We start from the raw sequence: 24,685 nt of genomic DNA on the forward strand, positions 1-24,685 counted from the left end.
CCCGGAACAGGAAGAAACCTGTTCCGGGGCAGAGAATGCAAGGAAACAGCGAGGCGCCGACACCCCCCAGCGGCGTGCACTCGGCGGATTGGCTCTCCCACCCGCCCCTCACCGCCTTCCAGCAGGTATGTTCTCGGGGGGGGGGGGGGGGGGGGTTGTGCTCCAGCGACCCGCCCCGGGTGTCAGCTGCCCTTGCGACGCCACTGGACATGAGCACTGTCTGGTAAAAAAACAAGACAGACTGAGGAGAGAACTTCACTTACAAACCTGGCTCTGATTTTTACACCACACACTTTATTTTATTCTTACATTTGCAATCTGCACTTTATAAGTCTTTATCCATTGGAAATGTTATTAATTAAAAAAAATAATCATAAAGTTTTCACATGATACTGTTACTCTATACTAGCAGCTGTTCCTCATTGAGCAATATGAACATTGCTGTTAGAGCCCAGGGATACAGAACTGCCAGGTCTGTGAAGGAGGGAGCTCTGGAGATACACCAGACTGAGCTTTAAAGTGCAAAGAGGGATCCCTCCAGGACAGGGGCTTCTGGGTAAAAAGAGCTGTTATTTCTCAAGGAAGAGGAGTTTCTGCCTTTTACTCAGGGATGGCGGTGCATAGAATGGCTTCTTCGTGCCAGGAGCACACTCGGTACTGAAAATTTGCCCTGGATTTCCACACCGTTTGCTTAAGGTGGGCAGGTACATCACAGCCTGCAAAGAATCTAACGCTGTCCACTAAGGGGTCACTATTAGAAATCAGCCCTATAGAAGAGAAGGGCAATCCCAACTTGTTAATCCTGTCAGCTATTGATAGTATTAGCACATGGAAGCCTGTTAGATGTCCAGCGGGTTGAGTCCACACTCCAGCAATCTCTGCTTATAGTCGCTATGAATGGAAATAGCTTGTGCTGTCCAGCCCAGTTTGGCAGTGTTGAGTTTGGAGAGGAGATTATCTAAAGTGACCTAAGAACAAGCAAGGATACAGTCTGACATTAACACAAGTTGCTGTATGCTGCCATACAGGAGAGAAAGAGTTAATTCCCAAAGCTGACCTCATCCGCTTGGGTTGGTTGGGGCTTTATGTGCAATGGAGGATGCATGTATCTTCCCCCTTGGGGAACAAGAGACCCACCCATCCCACAACAATGACACACAGAAGCCAGACTCAGGGAACATATGCATCAAGGTCTGGAATGAGCAGTGGGCTATGGCCTTTACCTGAGAACTGTCACTACAATAACTGTGTTGGAAAACAAAGTGAAGAGGGTTAAAAAATGGAGATTAATCCTTAGCTATGTGCAAATGAAGGCTTTTAACACCGTTTTCCCCCCAAAAAAGGCTGGCTTTGACTGTGCTGGAAGCCCAAAAGCAGTCAGAAGAGACTTCTAGCATAAAAAATAAATGATGGTAACCACCGCTTGTGGACAGCATTATACAGCCATAGGAGTTTGCTAACTGTGCACAGGGCTGGGAATGACACCATTCTAACTGTGCAAAGAGCAAGGCTATGGCCTAGAAGAGCGATGAGCTCTCACCCAGGATCTTCACATGCAGGTTCCAGCAAGGAGGAGAAGGGGACAGAAGCAAGGCAGGGCTTGCTGACCCATGGATCCTTCATATCGGAATACAGAGGTTGGGTGGATAGAGAATGGGAAGCATGCAGTGACTAGGGGGGAAGAGGATGAAAGAAGAGCAGAGCGTGTGCTGCAGTCACACAAACTTCTTACATGCAGGATTTTCTCATATTCTGCCTCCATTCTTTCTGTCATCCTCTGCAACTCTGCAATTGCTTGGTTTTTTTCTAGTACGATTTGTTGATTCTCTTTCTGCAGCTGCTGTATCTCCTGATGGCATCTCCCTGTGGCAAGAGCATGAGGAACAGAACAAGAGATGGAGATGACAGATGCAGAAAGAGCATGAGTAATGTAGGAGGCAAGATGGGGTGCGAGATGCAGTGACAAAGAACTGGACAGAAAGCAGTCTGTTGAAAGTGTTCTCATAACTGAGGCTCCTAAAGGCAGTGAGGGGCCGATGCACAAAGGTAGCCATACAATACGGCTATCATGGGAGAAAATACCACGTTGCAAACAGTGACCAATGCACAAGGAAGATGGCATTCAAATGAGATGCACGGATCCCCTTTTGTGCATCAGTCGCTGTTTGCAACTCAGAGCTGTCAATTGTAATTGACTACTACTACTACTATTTAGCATTTCTATAGCGCTACAAGGCATACGCAGCGCTGCACAAACATAGAAGAAAGACAGTCCCTGCTCAAAGAGCTTACAATCTGAACACTGTTTATTTATTTTTTATTTTTGTTACATTTGTACCCCGTGCTTTCCCACTCATGGCAGGCTCAATGCGGCTTACATGGGGCAATGGAGGGTTAAGTGACTTGCCCAGAGTTACAAAGAGCTGCCTTGTCAAATGCAATTGAAACCAACAAGTTTTATTGAGTTGTGTGTGTGTGTGTGGGGGGGGGGGGGGGGGGGAATGACTCGAAAGGGGGTTCACCTGAATCCCCCCCTCGCAACTCAAAAAACTCCATGGCCCTTTGCAGAAAATCCCTGGTGGTCCAGTGGACCCCGGCCCCCCATGCAAAAAATCCCAACCTCCCCACCCGCACCCCCTCCCAGCAAAAATCTCCCTGGTGGTCTAGTGACCCCTCCTCCCATCCATACTACTATTGAAGGCAGGAGCAACGCCTCCTGCCTCTGGGCCTGCCCAGCCCCTGCCTGGTGCATCCTGAGATGTACTGGGAGGGGGCTAGGCACCATATTAGGACTCCTTGGCAGCTGAACTACATCCCTACCAGATGACTGGATCATTTTATTTTTAAATCTCCATCACTTACTGGGTTCCAGATGAAAGCTATTGCCTGTGGCCTCTGCGAGGGCTAAAAATAGTGGGGAGAGGGAGAGAGGAATCCCAGCCAGTTGCAACACGGAGGCTCAAGATACTATAGTCCCACAGTGATTGGGTCCATTTTGGAATGGAAGCCCAAAAGAGCAGGAGGAAAATTGGTGGACTGATATATTAAAAAACAAAAAAAGAGACCCCCCACAGTTTCAGGGGTACCTTTATTTTTAAATTAATCACAGAAGGTAGCAATTTCCACATAGCCTCCTACTGTTACATTTAACTAGCCGGCACCAGTACAATTCACCAGAAGAACCTGTTCACTCTCCTCAGCCTGACCTAATTACCTTTATATCAAACATTTTAGCCCTAATACCAGTGGTGTAGCCAGGCTCAGGCCCACCCAGTAGCAGCATACCGATGATGTGGCTGGCAGGGATCCCCAAGCCCCACCAGCTGAAAACGCCCAACAACTGTCCCTTCTGCATACCTGTAAATAGCAGATTTTCACCTGCAGTGAGCAGTGACTGATACATACTGCTCGCACCGGCCCCACAGCCTTCCCTCTGATGTATTCCTGCCTATGCAGAAACAGAAAGTTGCATCAAAGAGAAGGCTGTGGGGCCAACATGAGCAGTGTGTGTTAGTTGCTGCTCACTGCCGGTGAAAATCTGCTATTTAAAAGGTATATAAGGCAGGGGGAGATGTTTGAGAGACCATGTGGCATGTAGGCGAGAGAAAGAGACAAGGCGGAGTTCTCTTGCCCACCCATCTCTAGAGGGCAAAATTTAAAAGAAATGTTGAGTCCAGCAATCTTACAAAAACATAAGGATGATTTAGCTTTATTTAATGGACATCATAAATGCAAGGGTTGTAGTACTTGCAATATTACTAGAGAATGCACTGAGGGCCCCTTTTACCAATCTGCGGCAAAAGGGGACCTGCGAGTGTTTTTATCATGTGCCAAGGCCCCCCCTTTACCGCAGCGGGTAAAAGGTAGGTCTTTGGTGTTTTGCGGAAATGACCGTGCAGCAAAGTGGCACTTGCCACGCAGCCATTTCGGGGGGGGGGGGGGGGGGGGAAGCTGTTATCACCACCCATTGAGGTGGCGGTTAAGGGCTCCTGCGCTAACCCAGTGGTAACTGGGCAGTGCATGGCACTGCCTGATTACCGGCGAGTACACACCAGCGCTACAAAAAATGAATATATTTTTGTAGTGCTGGATACGACGGCGTGGCAGGGGTGGGACATACTGCTGCGATGCTGCGGTAGCCCGGCGGTCCTTCCTTTTTAGCAAGTAGTAAGCTCGCATTGGGTTTACTGCCGCTTTGTAAAAGGGGCCCTGAATTTGTAAATCCAGTAGATGGGAAAGGTTACAAAATACATACCAATACTGACTGCATGTCTGATCATGTGGTCTATAGTCTGCAATGTCCCTGTAACAAATATATGTGGGCAAAACCACCAGAAAATTGCATTTACACTTGATTGATCCTGTATAACTCAAGGAGGGAGCACCATTAGTAACACATTGTGCCATTACTAAACATATATTTTTGCAATTTAGTTGTTTTGCTATTGATTGGATTGGTGCTGATATTAAGAGGTGGAGATTGTACTCGCCTTGTTACAACATGAGCATCGCTGGATTTTTTAAAAATTTAATTCTCTTGAACCAGTAGGCCTGAATTCAACAACTGAGTGGGCAGCTTTTTCAAGAAATTGGTAAGAATAGTGCTGTCCTTATTTTTCAGCATGCTTTTTGAACTTTTTCAGCTTCCAAAGTGGGTCAGCTGTTTTTTTAGAGATAAAGACGGCATCCGTTTAATGAATGATGCCATCTTTGTACAGCTTGCTGGCTTGGAATTGAGTGCACTATACCAGGGGCGTAGCCAGACACCCAATTCTGGGTGGGCCTGGGCCCAAGATGGGTGGGCAGAAGAACCCCACCCCATCCCATAGGTGATTTGGTTTCTCCTCTCGCCTGCATGCCATATGGTCTCTCAAATATCCCTCCTCGCCTGCACACCTTTTAAATTTCAGATTTTCAGTGAGGAGCAACTAATACACACTACTCATGTAGGCCCCACTTCCTTCCCACTGATGCAGCTTCCTGTTTCCGCATAGGCGGGAATACGTCAGAGGGAAGGCTGTGGGGCCGGTGTAAGCAGTATGTATCAGTCGCTGCTTCCTGCAGGCGAAGATCTGCTATTTATAAGGTATGCAGGAGGGACAGTTGTTGGGAGTTTTCAGCTTGGGAATCTCTGCCGGCCACATCATAGGTGTGCTGCTACTGGTGGGCCTGAGCTCAAAGTGGATGGGCCTGGGCCCACCCAAGCCCACCCTTGGCTACGCCACTGCACTATACACAAGAGTAAGTGCTTTTGTTGAAATATGGAAGTTTGAAATATAATCTTTGAAAAATTCTGCAGTTTGAAAGAGAAATATGGAGCCATATGTGCTTCATAACACAGTTTTTTCGCCTCGTTTAGTGACAAGAGCAGTTTGTATTGTGCATTGAAAGTGGAGCTTAAATAATAGAGCATGATTGTTATATGGCATATGCCTTAGAGAGGAGTCCAGACTGCGTAGGTACACTACTACTCCTACTACTACTTAGCATTTCTATAGCGCTGCCAGGGTTACGCAGCGCTGTACAAGTTTAACATGGGGAAGGACCGTCCCTGCTCAAAAAAGCTTACAATCTAAAGGTTACAAACTATGTAGTCAGTGTAGGTATCATGAGTGGGGAAGGTGGTTATGCGCCAAAAGCAAGGGAGAAGAGATGGGCTTTGAGTAAGGACTTGAAGATGGGCACAGTTATCCCTTGAGAAAACTGTGAGTGAAACAGGACCCCACTGGGATTAGTAAGATAAGTATGCTTTTTATTCTTTATGCTCTTGGTCCATGTTGAATAAAAAATCATTGAAGCAAAAGACTGTACATAATACATGCAATAACGATTTTGAAAAGCTGATGAAAAAACTGGAGGTTTTTTGACCAATGATGACATGTTACCAGTGGTGACTATTTACCAGAAATATTTTGAGAAAGCACTACTGGGTTTTTGAGGTCTCTTTCCTCCACTAATAAAAAATAATAATATATACGAAAAGAGACTTACAAAAATTGAGGGGGTGTGAAGCACTAAATACCTATATCCGCTTTGTTTTGGTGAAGATTTTCAAAGTTTTAAGTGGAGATTCACTTATATTTAAAACAAACTAAATATTGACAAGGGGCTGCCCCTTCAGATGTGCAAGTCCAACTATGAATAGAAATTTAGCTCCATCGGGCTTTGCACTTACCCAGTTCCTCCTGCAGTTTCTTCACCTCTGCTTCAAGATCCTGTGTACGCACCTCACTCTCCTGCTGCAGCTCTTTGTACTTCCGGATCATCTCTGCAGAATAAAATGAGAGAAAAAAGCAAAAAAAAAAAAAAAAGTCTTATACAGACAGGTATGAGGACAAGAGACAGACAGTAAGTGTCTCCTACTGCCTCCTCACCTCTCTGAGCCAGTCTAAATGTATTTTACTTCTGTTCTCACTCTGTACCTGTCATTTATATTTAAATATTTTTATTGGTGCAATAATAATCAAACACAATACTGCCCTTGGAGAAATGCTCCATACACCACTAAAGTCATCTCATGATGGTAGAATACAACTCAGTGCAAATACATTTTACTTTCCCCCCCCCCCCCTTCCCCCCCATCCCCTTGAACAGCTCAACTCCCCCCCGCCCCCCCCCCCCCCAATCTCCTTCACTCTATGTCGCACTTAAGAATTCAAAATTCTACTACGCGCTACTGCAGTCAATGAGTCCCAGAAGGGGGACCAGACTTGGCAAAGCCTGTCTTCTTGTGGCGAGGATAGGTCTTCTATTCCCCTACGCTCCAAAGCGCAAAGGTGTATCATATTAGATTGCCAGTGTTGCAGTGTAGGCGGGTCACCGGTTATCCACTGTTGGAGAATCGATTTCTTTCCAACCAGGATTGTTTTTTTCAAGAAGCATCTAAGGCCCAGAGGAGCAAACGGCGACACTCTGAACACCTCAAATAGCTGAGATGGAGTTGGTTTCCAAACAACCCCCCAGAGCCCAGACACATGCTGACAGACCTGGCGCCAAAACCCAAGGATCCTCGGGCACCTCCAAAACATATGTCCTAGGTCAGCTGGGGATTGGGCGCACTTCTTGCACCTATCCTCCGTCCCCATTGATGCCCTATATGCTCTATGAGGTGAAATATGCATCCTCATCACAAATTTATAATGTGTTTCTTGCAACGTCACATTCTCCGTCAGTCTTTGGGTTCCCAAGAGACAAGCCTTTACCGTTTCCATCTGGAGGTTTGTCGCTAGCTCTTTATTCCAGCAATTGGTTAATTTACCATATTCCACCTCTCCCAGATGTTCCCGCAATGAAGCATGATAGTATTTGAGAGGGACCCTTAATTGTGCGTCCAACCCCAATATGGTAACTAATTGTTCCCACACCTGCGCTGTCATATGTACCTGTCATTTAAACGTCTCTTCCTTTCCTTTACCTGCGTAAATGTCTTCTTTATCATGACGTTCTTGCTGCAGCTTCTGCTCCAGCAACAGTAATCTCTCCTTCAGTTCTGCACCCTTGGCTTGAGCCTGTCTCGCGAAGTCCCTGCGCAGAGCTGAAACACATGTCATAGCCTGATTTTTTTTTTTTTTTGGGGGGGGGGGGGGCAGTTTTAGTCTAATGAGTCCCTTTGCTCATTAAATTCCACCAAACGTCGATTTAAATCCAAGCCCCTTGTCATGAATAGAGCTTAACGGGGCAGGGAGTGTCCGATGTGTTTCTGTACAGTGCTGTGTATCTCTACAGACACTATATAGATGATAACTAATGGTGTGCAGGAAGGGTCTGCAACACTTTATGGCAAAGTGCCTAGAAAAGTACAGCATCTATTAAGTAGATGCTGGGCCTGGTCTTGGTGGAGTCACCCTGACAAAATCTTGCTGCCTCTGGAAGTGATATCCGCCCCACCAAAGATAATCCTTCCATTTCCAAGAGGAGAACAAGAATAGCCCAGCATTGGGGGGGGGGGGGGGGGGGGGGGGGGGGTAGCACTTGGGAACTGATAATCCCTGGCGTAAGGGGGAAAAAGTGATTCTCTGCTTCCGTCAGGCACAGTATGAAGTTCATTTAAATCACAAGGAATTTCACACAGTGTGTTCTAAGGAATACCACACTAAAAGCTATATCAAACTTTGAGATGTCATTAAAATGCTTTGTGTATTCTTTAATCTCTATGGTAATGCATGTGTGACTCCATTAAAATGCAGAAACTGAGAGCATTTCCTTTCTTGGGCCACTAACAGCATGTTTTCTCACAGTACCTCATACCTCAAATACCTGTTGCAGGAAAAAATTCTTTCGTTTCTCACCCAAGTGGTCTCGAAGCACCGCCACTTCTAGTACCGTCTTCCGGAATTTTTCTTCCATGTCATGCTCTATATACAGAGAAAGGAGGAACAATGAACTGTCAAATTCCTTTCCTTTTGGCTTACAATACAGATCACTCAGAATAATGGTTCAGATCTTGTGCCATGAGCCTTCTGCAAGCAGGCAAAAGGGTGGGAATGACCAAAAGCAATGAGCCAAGAAAACAACACAGGTCTTTACTGTGTAGCATTAATAGCGTTTGCTTGAAGACGGCACAACATTAAAAACAGGCTTCACAGAAGTGAAGTCTAAAATGAATGATGTGCTGAATAGTATGAACGGCAAATACTAGTCCCGGCAGTGAATCAATATTAAACCAGTGTCATCCAGACAAAATACCAAATGTTCTTTCACCTGCTTGTGTTTTTTGTGGGATTGTTTGGTTTTCCTTTGTTGTTGGACACCATGAGCCTTCTTTCACAGCTACCCAAGGATTATTCTCTTGTTTTATATCCCCTCCCAAGTCTGATCCAACAACTGGAGCAACAGTCCACGGCTGGGATCATGCAACTGGGCTCCTTTTGAAGCCCTAGAACCGTGCCCTAAATTCAACCATTAGATGTCACTGTTGTGCCATGACGTTTCCTTCCCTCCACAGGGTTCTGTATGTAGTCTCTATCTATCCCCCCCAACCCGATATTCAAAGGCATTTAACAAACCAGGATCAGCACCTGGACTGTTAAATGCCACCAATATTCAGCAGGACATGGCTGGCCATGTCCTATTGAATATTGCCGGTTAACTAACTTCCGCAAATCCCTGAAGACTCATGTCTTCCAGAAGGCCTACAAAGAGAAGCCATAGCCTTACAAAACTACCTCACCAATCCACACAGTTATCACAGCCCACCTTCAACCCTGCCTAACAACTTCCTTCTCTCTTCCCTTACCTAATCTTTGAACACTACTAATTGTAACTGACATCATAAAATGATTATGTCATAACCAAACTCTGTAAGCCACATTGAGCCTGCAAATAGGTGGGAAAATGTGGGCTACAAATGCAATAAATAAATAAATAACTGCATCACCGCTTAACTTTAGCTGTCATATTTAGCCGCATATAAGGCAGTCCTATCTTTGGCCGATTTGACTTTGACCTGTCAGTGGAATATCGGCTTGGTCGGTCAAAGTCAAACTGGTCAACAGTAAACTGGATATTCAATTCCAAGCCACCGGAAATGGCCCGGAATTCAGTATTGGTTTTAGCGCCCGATCGCAGGAGTCAGCCCGGCTAACTCTCACAGTCTGAATATCAGCCTGTATATGTCACTCATTCCCCACCCTCTCAGTGATCAGGGGGAGCAAGAAAGAACTTGAGTTGGGAAATAACCAGGACCCTTTGCAAAGCAGTAAAAAGCACTGCCACTGAAATACTGGATGATTCTGCCACACTTCTTTCTTTCATGTTGTAGATACATGACAGATGATAAAATCATAAATTCTCCTATCTGACTGCTGCTGCTTTTAATGTGAACATATGTCTTGAAGCTCTCTGGAGCTTACACCCCTGAACCTCCCCCCCCCCCCCCCCATGAGCATCAGCTGTTCACAGGAAACAAGAGTCTGAGTCTATTCTCTGTACTCTTCATAACTGAACAAAGAGTGTTAATAGCCACAAAGCTGCTCAAAAATGTAACTTATGAACAGATAGCTTTTCAATTAATTAGATTTTTTTTCATGCAGCTAACACCATACCAATAAATACAAACCAACAACAGCTTTGTTTGACATAACATAACCGCTTCCAAGAGATTACTACTTGTTTTGGTGAATGATTTATTTTAGAAGCAATTTTATTTTTGTTACATTTGTACCCTGCGCTTTCCCACTCATGGCAGGCTCAATGCGGCTTACATGGGGCAATGGAGGGTTAAGTGACTTGCCCAGAGTCACAAGGAGCTGCCTGTGCCTGAAGTGGGAATCGAACTCAGTTCCTCAGTTTCCCAGGACCAAAGTCCACCACCCTAACCACTAGGCCACTCCTCCACTGTTGCTACTATTTGAGATTCTACATGGAATGTTGCTATTCCACTAGCAACATTCCATGTAGAAGTCGGCCCTTGCAGATCACCAATGTGGCCGCGCAGGCTTCTACATGGAATGTTGCTAGTGGAATAGCAACATTCCATGTAGAATCTCCAATAGTATCTATTTTATTTTTGTTACATTTATACCCCGCGCTTTCCCACTCATGGCAGGCTCAATGTGGGCAATGCAGGGTTAAGTGACTTGCCCAGAGTCACAAGGAGCTGCCTGTGCCAGAAGTGGGAATCGAACTCAGTTCCTCAGGACCAGAGTCCACCACCCTAACCACTAGGCCACTCCTCCACTCTAATTTTCCTAATAAAACCCTAACAAACTGAGTAATTTAATTTCTATCCTTTTCTTTTCTACCTCCTCTGTATGCAAACCATTTCATGCATGTTCACTGTGGGTATCCTGAAAACCTGACTGGCTGGGTATGTCCTGGGTGAGAATTCCTGGTCTAGGCCATAAATTCCCAGACTGGCAAGCCCCAACGGGGGAGACGAACCTAGACACTGTTGCTATCTTGGAGACATGGCTCAAAGAGTTCCATCAATGAAATATGGCCAGACCAGGCTATACTCTGTTCAGGAACGATAGGAATGTCACAAAATTGAGAAGGGTAATTCATGTCACTGATTCCCAAACCTCTCCTGGGCGAACCTCAGCCAGTCAGGTTTTCAGGATATTCACGAGATCAATTTGCATAAGTAGTGCCATACATAAGTAGTGCCATACTGGGAAAGACCAAAGGTCCATCTAGCCCAGCATCCTGTCACCGACAGTGGCCAATCCAGGTCAAGGGCACCTGGCACGCTCCCCAAACGTAAAAACATTCCAGACAAGTTATACCTAAAAATGCGGAATTTTTCCAAGTCCATTTAATAGCGGTCTATGGACTTGTCCTTTAGGAATCTATCTAACCCCTTTTTAAACTCCGTCAAGCTAACCGCCCGTACCACGTTCTCCGGCAACGAATTCCAGAGTCTAATTACACGTTGGGTGAAGAAAAATTTTCTCCGATTCGTTTTAAATTTACCACACTGTAGCTTCAACTCATGCCCTCTAGTCCTAGTATTTTTGGATAGCGTGAACAGTCGCTTCACATCCACCGATCCATTCCAATCATTATTTTACTACACTTCTATCATATCTCCCCTCAGCCGTCTCTTCTCCAAGCTGAAAGCCCTAGCCTTCTCAGCCTCTCTTCATAGGAAAGTCGTCCCATCCCCACTATCATTTTCGTCGCCCTTCGCTGTACCCTTTTCCAATTCTACTATATCTTTTTTGAGATACGGAGACCAGTACCTGAACACAATACTCCAGGTGCGGTCGCACCATGGAGCGATACAACGGCATTATAACATCCGCACACCTGGACTCCATACCCTTCCTAATAACACCCAACATTCTATTCGCTTTCCTAGCCGCCGCAGCACACTGAGCAGAAGGTTTCAGCGTATCATCGACGACGACACCCAGATCCCTTTCTTGATCCGTAAACTCCTAACGCGGAACCTTGCAAGACGTAGCTATAATTCGGGTTCCTCTTACCCACATGCATCACTTTGCACTTGTCAACATTGAACTTCATCTGCCACTTGCACGCCCATTCTCCCAGTCTCGCAAGGTCCTCCTGTAATAGTTCACATTCCTCCTGCGACTTGACGACCCTGAATATTTTGTGTCATCGGCGAATTTAATTACCTCACTAGTTATTCCCATCTCTAGGTCATTTATAAATACATTAAAAGCAACGGACCCAGCACAGACCCCTGCGGGACCCCACTAACTACCCTCCTCCACTGAGAATACTGGCCACGCAATCCTACTCTCTGCTTCCTATCTTTCAACCAGTTCTTAATCCATAATAATACCCTACCTCCGATTCCATGACTCTGCAATTTCTTCAGGAGTCTTTCGTGCGGCACTTTGTCAAACGGCCTTCTGAAAATCCAGATATACAATATCAACCGGCTCCCCATTGTCCACATGTTTGCTTACCCCCTCAAAAAATGCATTAGATTGGTGAGGCAAGACTTCCCTTCACTAAATCCGTGCTGACTTTGTCTCATCAGTCCATGTTTTTGTATATGCTCTGCAATTTTATTCTTAATAATAGCCTCCACCATCTTGCCCGGCACCGACGTCAGACTCACCGGTCTATAATTTCCCGGATCTCCTCTGGAACCCTTCTTAAAAATCGGAGTAGTAACATTGGCTACCCTCCAGTTCTTCCGGTACTACACTCGATTTTTAGGGACAGATTGCATATTTCTAACAGTAGCTCCGCAAGTTCATTTTTTAGTTCTATTAATACTCTGGGATGAATACCATCAGGTCCCGGTGATTTACTACTCTTCAGCTTGCTGAACTGACCCATTACATCCTCCAAGGTTACAGAGAATTTGTTTAGTTTCTCCGACTCCCCCGCTTCAAATATTCTTGGTATGCACATCTCTCTCATGAATATTCAATGTGGATATCCTGAAAACCTAACTGCCTGAGGTTCCCCCAGGACAGGTTTGGAAATCCCTGTCACGACCGGCATATAAGAAAGTTGGGAAAGGAGGAGCTGCTGTGTGGTTTGTCCTAAGTGGGAGATGACACTTCAGTCTATGTTGGTGTAATCTAGAGACTGTGAAATCAGGTGAAAGAACTGGACAGAGATCTGGTCAAAACCATCTACATGATGGGAATGAATGGAAAGAGTTATTTGTGGGAGTATGTGGCTTGGAGAATCCTGTTGACAGAACTGGTTAGAAGTAGAGAAATTTTGGACTTGCTTTGAGAGCTCACCTCAGGAAAATGGTAACAGAACCCATGAGAGAAAGATTGATACTAGACCTGATACTTACTGAGAAAATGTTTCTGACTCATCAGAAAGTATGCTTAACAACTAAGGTGGACCTGCAGTTACAGCAGGATTTCAAAAATAGACAATTTGATAAAAAGAAGGAGAACTACCTTAGGAGGTCTTTACTAAACTGCGGTAGTGTTTTTAACCTGCAGTAGAGGAGTGTGGTAGCCGTGTTAGTCCACTCTTAAGGTTATCAATAGAAATCAAACAAAATAAAACATGGAAAAGAAAATAAGATGATACCTTTTTTATTGGACATAACTTAATACATTTCTTGATTAGCTTTTGAAGGTTGCCCTTCTTCGTCAGATTGGAAATAAGCAAATGTGCTAGCTGACAGTGTATATAAGTGAAAACATTCAAGCATTACTACGACAGTCTGACAGGGTGGGAGGAGGGGGGTGGGTAGGAAGTATGCATGGGGACATCAAAGCATATCATTGATATTCTAACAGGGTGGGTGTGGATAGGTGAGGAGAGGGTGATCAACAGAGACATACAGCTTTATGGTATGTGCACATTTGCTTATTTCCGATCTGACGAAGAAGGGCAACCTTCGAAAGCTAATCAAGAAATGTATTAAGTTATGTCCAATAAAAAAGGTATCATCTTATTTTCTTTTCCATGTTTTATTTTGTTTGATTTCTATAGATTCTACATGGAATGTTGCTATTCCACTAGCAACATTCCATGTAGAAGTCGGCCCTTGTAGATCACCAATGTGGCCGCGCAGGCTTCTGCTTCTGTGAGTCTGACGTCCTGCACGTACGTGCAGGACGTCAGACTCACAGAAACAGAAGCCTGCGCAGCCTTCTACATGGAATGTTGCTAGTGGAATAGCAACATTCCATGTAGAATCTCCAATAGTAGCAACATTCCATGTAGAATCTCCAATGGTATCTATTTTACTGTCATAGTAATGCTTGAATGTTTTCACTTATATACACTGTCAGCTAGCACATTTGCTTATTTCCGATCTGAGGAAGAAGGGCGACTTCGAAAGCTAATCAAGAAATGTATTAAGTTATGTCCAATAAAAAGGTATCATCTTATTTTCTTTTCCATGTTTTATTTTGTTTGATTTCTATTGATAACCTGCAGTAGAAATCAACTAGCGGTAAATGCCGAGACTCCCATAGGAATATAATAGGAGTCTCGGCATTTACCACAAGCTAAAAATGATACCGTAGCTTAGTAAAAGACCCTCTTAAGGAGGTGCTAGAAGGGTATAGGTGAAGTGGAGGAACAGCAAGCAAGACTAAATGCAGCAGCAACTTTTGTGTGAAATACAAGGAACAATGATATAGTTTCAAATGAAAACGGAAGCTACCTGACACTCCATTTCAACTCTGGAACCCAGAAACACATTGGGTTAAGGTACTTTTGACTCAGTCCTAGAGACAGTTCTGCATTTCGTCCTCCCACTCACAAGATCTTAGTCTTTTCTGGGTTAATATTCAAACCACTCCATTCCATCCAACTTTGCATACGTTCAAAGAAGGAACTCGTGCAATCGTAGGTTTCTGATACTGTACACACCATGGGAAAAATAAGAACCTTCCCTAAAGAACTGAAATAAAAATTACATAGTTACATACGGTCCAAAATAAAACTGGCAATAGGGGGAGCCCTAGGGTGTACCTCATTTCATTGGCCATGAAGCTAAGGGCTGCCTTCGTCAACTGATCTACAATGATCTGATTTTTAGGAATTCCACAAATTGACTCTATACCACACAGCCATTCCTTTCAGAACTTGATCAAGAAGGCAATAAATCATGATATACTAGGTCAAATGCTTCAGATAAGTCTAACTGCACCATAAACCAGATGTCTATCATCTCTAACAGTCTTCATGTTTGGGTCACTAATGTGTCCATTTCTGTTTTAGTACTATACTAGTAAAAAAGGCCCGTTTCTGACACAAATGAAACAGGCGCTAGCAAGGTTTTCCTTGGAGTGTGTATGTTTGGGAGAGTGTATGTGAGAGTGACTGTTTGAGAGTCAGAGTGAAAGTGGCCATCTGTCCCCTGCCCCCTCCATTCATCCTTTTCCAGCAATTCCCCTCTGTCCCTGAGCCCTGCCCTCCCACTCCATGGCCATCCATGTTGTCTGTCACCTGCCCCCTCCATTCATCCCTATCCAGCATTTCCCCTCTCTGCCTGAGGCCTGCCCTGCAATCCATATCCATCCATGCCCATCTGTCCCCTCCATTCATCCCTATGCAGCAATTCCCCTCTCCCTGAGTCCTGCCCTTCCAATCCATGCCCATCCATGCTCCTCTGTCACCTGGCCCCTCCATTTTTCCCTATCCAGCATTTCCCCCTCTCTGCCTGAGGCCTGCTCTGCAATCCATATCCATCCATGCCCATCTGTCCCCTCCATTTTTCCCTATCCAGCAATTCCCCTCTCCCTGAGTCCTGCCCTTCCAATCCATGCCCATTCCATGCTCATCTGTCACCTGGCCCCTCCATTTTTCCCTATCCAGCATTTCCCCTCTCTGCCTGAGGCCTGCTCTGCAATCCATATCCATCCATGCCATCTGTCCCCTCCATTCATCCCTATCCAGCAATTCCCCTCTCCCTTCCAATCCATGCCCATCCATGCTCCTCTGTCACCTGGCCCCTCCATTTTTCCCTATCCAGCATTTCCCCTCTCTGCCTGAGGCCTGCTCTGCAATCCATATCCATCCATGCCCATCTGTCCCCCTCCATTCATCCCTATCCAGCAATTCCCTTCTCCCTGAGTCCTGCCCCTTCCAATCCATGCTCCTCTGTCCCCTGCCCCCTCCCTTCATCCATTTCCAGTAATTCCCCTCTCTCCCTGTGCCCTGCCCTCCTAATCCATGCCCATCCATGCTCATCTGTCACCTGGCCCCTCCATTTTTCCCTATCCAGCAATTTCCCTCTCTCCCTGAGTCCTGCCCTCCCAATCCATGCCCATCCATGCTCCTCTGTCCCCTGCCCCCTCCCTTCATCCATTTCCAGTTAATTCCCCTCTCTCCCTGTGCCCTGCCCTCCTAATCCATACCCATCCATGCTCCTCTGTCCCCTGCGCCTCCATTCATACTTTTCCAGCAAGTCCCTCTCGCCCTTCCATGCCCCCCCCCCCCCGTCGCATCCATGCTACTCTCTCTCCCATGTCCCAGCCTGGCCCGCCCTCTTCTCCCCCCCCCCCCCTTCGCATCCATGCATCGTTTTGTTTTGTTTTTTCTTCTTTTCAATTTACCTCCGTGGCGTTTCCGGCAACGAAGCGTCAGGGAAGGAGGCGGCGCTCCCGACGTCTAGCTTTCCCTTCGCTGTGTTCCGCCTTGTTTGAAGGCGGAACACAGCGAAGGGAAGGCTAGACGTCGGGAGCGCCGCCTCCTTCCCTGACGTTTCGCTTCCGGATTTGTTTGTTTTGTCGCGAGGGCGGGGCAGAGACGGCTGGCTGGCTTGAAGGCTTCACACCACGAATCCACGAACCCTTCAGCCTCAGCCTGGGAGTGACGTCAGATGGCTTCAAGGCTTCAAGGCTTCAAGGCTTCCGGCTTCAAGCTTCCGGCTTCACAGAACGTTGTCCTCAGAACTCAGGCTTCCGGCTTCAAGCTTCCGGCTTCACAGAACGTTGTCTTCAGAACGTTCACGGTGCGTTTTATTATATTAGATAGCCTACAGAAGCCCAATTGAGTGGTATCCAATAGATCAAAGTCAGAAACATGTTGCAGCTGGAAAGCCACAGCTGTTTCCTCAATTTTAGCAATAACAGAAAAAATTGCTACCAGCTGATAATTGGAATATTGTCCCCCTTCAGTAAAGCAGCTAACACCACTTGCTGCGAGGAAAAGTATCCTTGCAGAGAACAATTTACAAGCTCAGTTAACTCAGAGATACAGACAGAGCTCAACAATCTGCCAGGGCAAAAGCTCTAACAGACAACTACCCCTTAGCATATTTCTGGATCGATACCATAATTGCCCTGAATCAGACCAATTAAAATGTATCCCAAATACAGTCAACTACTGTAACTCTCTTCATCCTTCAATATTTCCCCCCTCCCCACCCACACTTTAACATACTCAACTAGGCCTGTGTTTCCTTGCTGTGTAATTAATTTCTGTTTAAGGAGCAAAATCCTCTGCCCAGAGTCTGTTACCTAATTGTTTCTCTATTGTATGGGATATTCTTTTCAGGATGTGTAACAGTTCCCTAGTGCTACTGTGGCTCTCCATAATTAATTTTGAACAGTACTGCTTCTTGTCCTCTTTTATCATCATCTTATAAAGTCCTATCTTAACTCGCCATAGTAACCTGGAGGCATCATCGACTACCTCCTGCCAAACATGCTCTGACTTCCTACACTATCTTTCGTTTGAACAATACGTCAGTATACCATTGGCAAGTGCTTGACCTTGGAACTCCTGAAAGGTAGAGGGATGCAATTCTTTATAATACTTCTCATACAATCTCATTCCAGGTGTCACTGGGTGAGGATCCCAGCTTTTGTGTTGCCCCATCCCAAAGTTCTGGAGCCCAATAACCATTTAGGCTCTCTCAACTCGGCCCTCTGCCTATCCAAATTACCATTACTGACAAACTCCAACAGAAAACAGTCAGGCTAAACTAAGAACATGAGAATAGCCATACTGGGTCAGACCAATGGTCCATCTAGCCCAGTATCCTGCTTCCAACAGTGGCCAATCCAGGTCAGAAGTACCTGACAGAAACCCAATTAGTAGTAGCAACATTCTATGCTACCAATCCTGGGGCAAGTAGTGGCTTTCCTCATGTCCATCTCAATAACAGAATATGGACTTTTCTGCAAGGAACATGTCCAAACCGTTTTTAAACCGCTGTTACCACATCCTCCGGCAACTATTCTTTGAGTAAAAATATTTTCTCCTTATTTAAAAGTATCTCCATGTGATTTCATTGAGGATGACCAGGTTTCCACTCTATTGCCACCCATCAAGTCTTCTGAGGTTATTATTTAGTCCAACTGCTGCCTCCCCATGTGTGTAACTCCCAGTGGTGTACTGGTAAATGTTTAACAACAGGATCTCTCCCCGGTCCCCCTCTGCGCCCCCCCTCCCCCTCTGCACCCCCCCCCCCCCCAGATTGCAGAGCTGGCTATAGCTGGGGAGAGAGCCTGGGGGGGCAATGCATTACTCCAGGAAAAAAAATTAAATGATCCCAGGTTCCAATCTAATTCATGTTTAATGTGCGATAAAATGCCGTAAATAAATATAAACTTTTAATGTTGAGCACCTGATTCTCAAAGTGTTCCAAACACTATAATGAAAGTAAAATGATTTTTCTCTACCTTTGTTGTCTGGTGACTTTCTTTTTCTGATCATGCTGGCCCAGTATCTGATTCTGCTGCTATCTGTCCTCTTAACTCCGTTTCCAGGGCTTCCTTTCCATTTATTTCTTTCCTTTCCTCTTTCTTCTTCATTTCTGGTCCTCAGCGTCTGTCTATTTTCTTCATCCACGTGCAGTTTTTCTCCTCTCTTTCTTTTCCCTCATCTCCTTCCTCACTCTTCCCTCCCCTCCATCCATGTCCAGCATTTCTTCTCTCCCCCCCTCTCCATCCACCCATGTCCAGTGACCCTCCTCTCCCCTGCCCTGCTTGCACCCATACCCAGTGACCCCCCTTTCCCCTGCCCTCCATCCACCCATGTCCAGCAGTGACCCTCCTGCCTCCTCTCCCCTGCCCTGCATGCACCCATGTCCAGAAGTGACCCTCCTCTCCCCTGCCCTGCATGCACCCATACCCAGTGACCCCCCCCCCCTTTCCCCTGCCCTCCATCCACCCATGTCCAGCAGTGACCCTCCTGCCTCCTCTCCCCTGCCCTGCATGCACCCAGCCATACTCAGTGACCCTCCTTTCCCCTCCATCCACAAATGCCCAGCGACTCCCTTGTCTCCCTGCCACCCCCTCCGAGTTGTTGGCGAATTCTCCTCCCCTGCTCCCTCCCTCCCGATCCCTCACATCACCGACCCGACCTGACTCTTCGCATTCTTCGTGGCAGGCAGTCTTGCCTGCCCGCTGCCAGAACTGACTCTCCCCCACTGGCGCTGCTGGCCGGTTCGCACTTCAAAATGGCCACCGAGACTTCAGCAGAAGCCTCGCGAGGCCGCCTCTGGAAGTCTCGGCGGCCATTTTTAAAGTGCAAACCGGCAGCGCCAGCAGGGGAGTCAGTTCTGGCAGCGGGCAGGCAAGACTGCCTGCCCCGAAGAATGCGAAGACTCAGGTCGGGTCGGTGACGTGAAGGATCGGGAGGGACCGAATCAGATCGAGAGGGAGGGAGCCAGGGATCAGATTGGGAGGGACGGACGGGACCGGATCGGATTGGGAGGGAGGGAGGGAGGGAGGGAGGGAGGGAGGGAGAAGAGCCGGCTCGCGCCGATGCGAGCCGGCTCCAGCACACCACTGGTAACTCCCCTTATTCACCAACCTTTTACCTGCAGGCAGTGGTGTAGCTAGGACTGAATAGGCTTCAGGTGGAAAAATTTAGATGGGTCCCTATAACACCCTCTCCCCCAAGCTAGTGGGGACTGAGGAGGGAGGGAAAGGGAACCCCTTCAGAGAGCTCCAGTAACCAATGCTGCAAAATCTTGTCATACTACAGTAGTACTAACATCCAGGACTCAAAGCAACAACACTACGTATAAAAGGCAGTACTCTAGAAAAACATATTCTTTCTGTACTGTGTAAAATATAAAGTTATCAGAGTTGCACATTTCAAAAGCTGACATATTCCAGTCACTTAACTGAAAATAAAAATATGGTCTCCCTATGTTTCCTGGGCATTTTATTTTATTAATCCACTTGGTCCCAGCCTCTTCTTTCAACATCTTGTTTTTCTATCATTTACTGATTTTATTTGCTAACCGCTCTGATTTTACGAAGGGCGATATATTAAATCTACAATAAACTAAACTAAATTTTTCTTTATCTAAGTTCTTTTCCAGGGTCTCGTTTTCATTTCTTCTTTCATCTTCTGTCTTCCTTTCCTTTCTACAATCTGTCTCTGACATTGATTGTTCCCTGCATCATTTTCCCTGCTTCTTTCTTCTGTTTCATCTCTACTCGACAACTAGATTCTACCCCCCTTTCTTCCCTTCTCTCACCTTCTAATCCTTGGTTTCCCTCTTTTTACATCTCACCTTCCAGCTTTCACCCCTCCCCAGCCCTCATTTATCTTCCTCCAACCCAGCTCTCTACCTGTCATCCAACCCCTTTCCTCGACCTGTTACCCAGTTTCCTCATTCCGTTTGCAGATTTTTTTTCTTTCATCTGTTCCGTTCCACCCCTTCCAATCTTCATCATTTTCACCCTCCCTCCTTTCACTTTTCCCTTCTTACCCCCTCACCCTCCATTTTGATCTCTTCTCACCCCTTCCCTCACTCTTTCCTTCCATTCTGACCCCTTCTCTCCAGTCCACGCTTCTTCCTCCCTTCCTTGATTCAGTTGCTTCTCAAAAGCTTTATTTTATAGTTTTACTTTGGTTGTTTTGTTCTAAATTGTTTTTGTTTGTTTTGTTGACTAGGATAGAGCAGATACTTATTTTAAATTAATAAATAAGTCACCCCAGGTCAGAAGATGTAATTCTGAACCAAATGGTTTATGTAACTTGGATGATACAGGAAAAAAACACAAGCCACCTAAAGCATAAACTGCATACAGGCTGAATTAGAAAGAAATCAGTTCAATCACTTAGAGCCTTTAGCAGGTTTCTTAGGAGCACTCTGGGCTCCAGGAGATTCCTGTTGAAAGTCCTTATCACAGTTTTACTCTTTCTAGACCCCTCCTCCAGAGGAGAGCTGCTCTATATGTTTGTTATTTATTATTTTTTCTAAATTGGGCTCTCTGAGCATTTACTCACAGAGGCATATTTTCAAAGCACTTAGACTTACAAAGTTCCATAGTAACCTATTGAACTTTGTAAATCTAAGTGCTTTGAAAATGAGCCCCACAGTGTCCTTAGCTAATAGTTCTTCCTTTTTGGAACATAGCTCAAGGGCTTTTTGTCCTTGTAGATTTTCTTGGGACTCTCCTCTAGTCCCCTCCTTTCCTTGGTACTCTTGCTCATCTCTTTCCTAGCAGTATTATGGTGGAGAGCTAGTTCCCTGTTCAGCGCTCTCCTGTAGCAGATTCAGCAGCTGTATTTGCTCTAATAGGTACACTCCATACCAGCTGGTATGATGTTAAAACGCTGAAGCCAACCCACCCGCTCCTTGCAGCCACCATACTGGTCAGTACAAACAATCAGCTGCTGTTGTTGTTCATTGTTATTTTATCGCAGTTATAGTTAGAAACATGCCAGCTTGTGCAGCATACAGATGTATACAGAGGAAGTATCACAATAGAATAACCTCTCATCGGTTAGAGTAGTAATTTGTCCTAAATTGCAATCAGTGTGTCATTTCAAGGGCACCCTAGCTCTCACTGCCTGAAATTCCCTCTGACCCTGGAGCCCTCATCACCTGCAGTTCCCTCCAAACACAGAGCCTTCACTGCCTGCAGTTCCCTCTAACCCCGGAACCCTTACTTCCCTCTAACCATGGAACTCTCACCACTGTGTCCCTCAAATGCAGATGCACCACACTTGAGCGTTTGCTATTGTTTTTATGTAGAAATATCTTTATTGTCATCATAAGCAAAAATAAAGGCATATAGTGCAGCACTGAAATCCACAATACAGCACTGCAAATAACAAAGCAACTCTGAAGAATTAAGAAATACATTTTGAATTAACCCTCCCCCCTTCACAGACCCCTCGAAAACTTCCCCAAAGGCCCTCCCCCCTCCTAACAGAGAGAATTAAAAACCTAGGAGGTTTAATAAAACAATATAAACCTCACAAGTTTGCTTTTTTTTTCTATAGTGATTGCAATTGTTTTATTCTGACTAATATGGCAGCAAGCTCCACCCACTGGCTTCAGCCCAGATAATGGGCCAGATAGGCTCATGCTGTCTCCTGTCATTAAACCTCCTCGAATTTGTATCTCACATTATAATCTGAGCTGCATTTACAGAACAGTATATACTTCAATGGAGACAGAATATACTTGGGCAAACAAATAGGTCTTAAGCTATTTCCTGAACTGTGTTATGAAGTCAATACAGTTTAATTATAAATAGGTATCTTCAATGAAGAAAAGAGATGAACAGTAGACATCTAATCTAATTTGTTTAAAAGAAGGCATATTACGTAACAATTTTACTCCAGAAAGTAAAGTGCGGTTAGGTCGATAGATCCTAAGCAAAGAGGCAAGTGTGAGAGGAGCTACATTATTCAAAGCTTTACATATTAAACATAACACCTTAAATTTCACTCACCGCTGGACAGGTAACCAATGGAGATCTTTCAGAGCAGGGGTAATGTACTTGGTATGAGATAGACCAGAGATCAGATGAGTGGCAGTGGCATTTTGAGTCATTTAAAGTGCCCCTAACCATGTAATCAGGAACACCAAGATACAAAGAATTACAATAGCCCAACAAAGGTGATATAAATGCTTGAAGAACAGTCCAGAAATTGCTTTCAGAGAGCAATTGGATGAAAGGAGAGTGATGAGTGAATGTATTACCATGGCAATCGGCTTCCTAGTTTAAGCTGGTTCTGCCCCCAACCTCTGTATAAACTCTAAAATGTACCCAAAGTTACCTGCTTGATGCACACCTGGGTAAGGGTTAGATATATAAAAATATGGTTTCCAATTATGCATTTTACAAAATTGTTCTGGAATGGGTGGAGTAGAGGTAGTCTTGATTTTTTAATTGTATGTATATAAAAAAATAAATACTTAGGTTTAATTATCAAACCTAAATTGCCAAGGGGCCCAAAAAGTAATTAAGGGAGGGTGCAAGGCTGAGGTGCACCCAAGGCACTCACAGGCTGATGATAAAACCTCCAGTGCTATTCTGAATAGCACAGAAGAGAAATGCCTAATGTTCAAAGCTAATGAAATGCAAATATAGGCGCACTCATAGCTCTGAGCATTAGGAAGTTCAGAGGGAGGATTGTGCTTGGTGCATGTGCAGGAGAGTTCAGCAGTAAGCTCAGCTCCTGTTCGCATGTGCCTGGCAAAACCCGAACGTGAAGCACACATTGGCATCTGTTTTCTGCAGCCTAAATATAAGCGTTAATTCTTTTTCTGAATGCTTATATTTAGACGCAAGTAACAAACGCCAATGTGTGCTTGTTTTTTTTTTTTAAAGCATGGCCGCTTTAAATTTAGACACAGGACAAGAACGGCAATGTGTGCTTCAAGTTCGGGTCTGCTATTTCTCACAACCAGTGCACCGCAATCAAAACCGGTAGATTTTGCAAAAGAATCATAAGCATGAAAATCATTCCAACACCCTAAAGCCTGCTTGAACCTGGTGTTCTTTTTTCACAGTGGTAAGGCACAGTAGTGTAGCCAGGATGAGGGCGCAGGGGGAGCGGAGAGCAGAATGCCAATGGCGCTGGCTCATATTTTAAACATGACAGATCACGTGAAAAACAGGCGCAGCCGTCACTGGAAGTCTGTTTGGGTACCTTGTTTCAGGCGCTCTTTTCTAATCATTGCAGAGGTGTACAAAATGACCTTATTTAAATGAGCTTGACTACATCTGCATGCTATCTGCGCTAAGGCCAGGTGCGCTATTTGTTTGCTGTGCTATACCCCTCTGATCTGTGCTGGTAAATGAATTTACTTTTGATCACTGAAACCTTAATACCCTGGACCACTCCTTTCCATTGAAGTGATACACTCTTGGACTTCAGTGCCTGCCTTAGAAAGTACAGGTGCCACTCAAACTCACCTGCCCCATTCTTTTGTTGCTTTCCCTTTTTCTTCCCTTTGTCCTTCTTTTTCGGGGGCATCTTTTGATCCTACTATAAAAAGAAAACCACCTGAAAAGCGAAGAGACGTAAGTAAGAATACTGGCAGGGTCCAGTCGGAGTTTTCCAGTAGAAATGTCTGCAGAACAGACAGCATTACTCGCCCTTCCAACGCGACAACTCTGTATCCCACAGCATAATAATCTGAAAGAAAAGAAGCCTCAAGCAGAAAGCTAAACAGAAAGCTTCACAGCCAATCAGGAGACAGCAGCCTATGAGCTTGGAGTCTATTAACCAATAAGTAAATGACAGGAGGGAGAGATGCTTGTGTTGCTAGGATACTGCAGGTACTATGGAAACGACAGAAGCCTGTAGTATGCTCTCGTTCGGTCGGGACACGACCAGGGCGGCATTCTTCACGGCGCTTGGCCTGCTTTAGCTCGCGCACTCTCCCCCCCCCCCCCCTTTGCCCCTAATCGCTCCCTGCACGCTTTACTAATCGCATCATAACCGCTGCAAGCAGGAACCACACCCACCGTCTCCAGTTTGTGGCATTGTTTGTGCTAAACCTAAACATGGCTTCCAGACTGCGCCTTTCCTTCCTAGTCCCGAAGACGCATGCGTGTAGCCTTTATCCGGC

General features: G+C 45.5%; 1 protein-coding gene across 3 annotated transcripts; it reads right to left on the reverse strand.

The window, feature by feature from the left end:
* Nucleotides 1-209: 209 nt before the first annotated feature.
* Nucleotides 210-24,644, reverse strand: CCDC153 (coiled-coil domain containing 153). Of its 3 annotated transcripts, none has more exons than XM_030222031.1 (7): nt 24,582-24,644; nt 24,027-24,117; nt 8,289-8,354; nt 7,415-7,534; nt 6,176-6,268; nt 1,733-1,863; nt 210-968 (listed from the first exon to the last, which is right to left on the reverse strand). In XM_030222031.1, the coding sequence occupies exons 2-7, from the start codon at nt 24,085-24,087 to the stop codon at nt 840-842; spliced, it is 600 nt and encodes a 199-aa protein (XP_030077891.1). In that variant the 5' UTR covers nt 24,088-24,117; nt 24,582-24,644; the 3' UTR covers nt 210-839. The 3 variants fall into 3 exon arrangements, with proteins under 3 accessions (XP_030077891.1, XP_030077888.1, XP_030077890.1); XM_030222028.1 differs by lacking the exon at nt 24,582-24,644 and adding an exon at nt 24,341-24,575; XM_030222030.1 differs by lacking the exon at nt 24,582-24,644 and adding an exon at nt 24,210-24,263.
* Nucleotides 24,645-24,685: the final 41 nt, after the last annotated feature.

Source organism: Microcaecilia unicolor, chromosome 12, assembly GCF_901765095.1.
Source record: "Microcaecilia unicolor chromosome 12, aMicUni1.1, whole genome shotgun sequence".
Taxonomy (NCBI): Eukaryota; Metazoa; Chordata; class Amphibia; order Gymnophiona; family Siphonopidae; genus Microcaecilia; species Microcaecilia unicolor.

Coding starts and splice junctions, on each gene's coding strand:
- CCDC153 (XM_030222031.1), bottom strand. CDS start 24,087: ATGCCCCCGAAAAAGAAGGACAAAGGGAAGAAAAAGGGAAAGCAACAA. Junction 7,535..8,288: donor GGTGCTTCGAGACCACTTGG/GTGAGAAACGAA, acceptor CATGTGTTTCAG/CTCTGCGCAGGGACTTCGCG. Junction 969..1,732: donor AATATGAGAAAATCCTGCAT/GTAAGAAGTTTG, acceptor GCTTGTTCTTAG/GTCACTTTAGATAATCTCCT.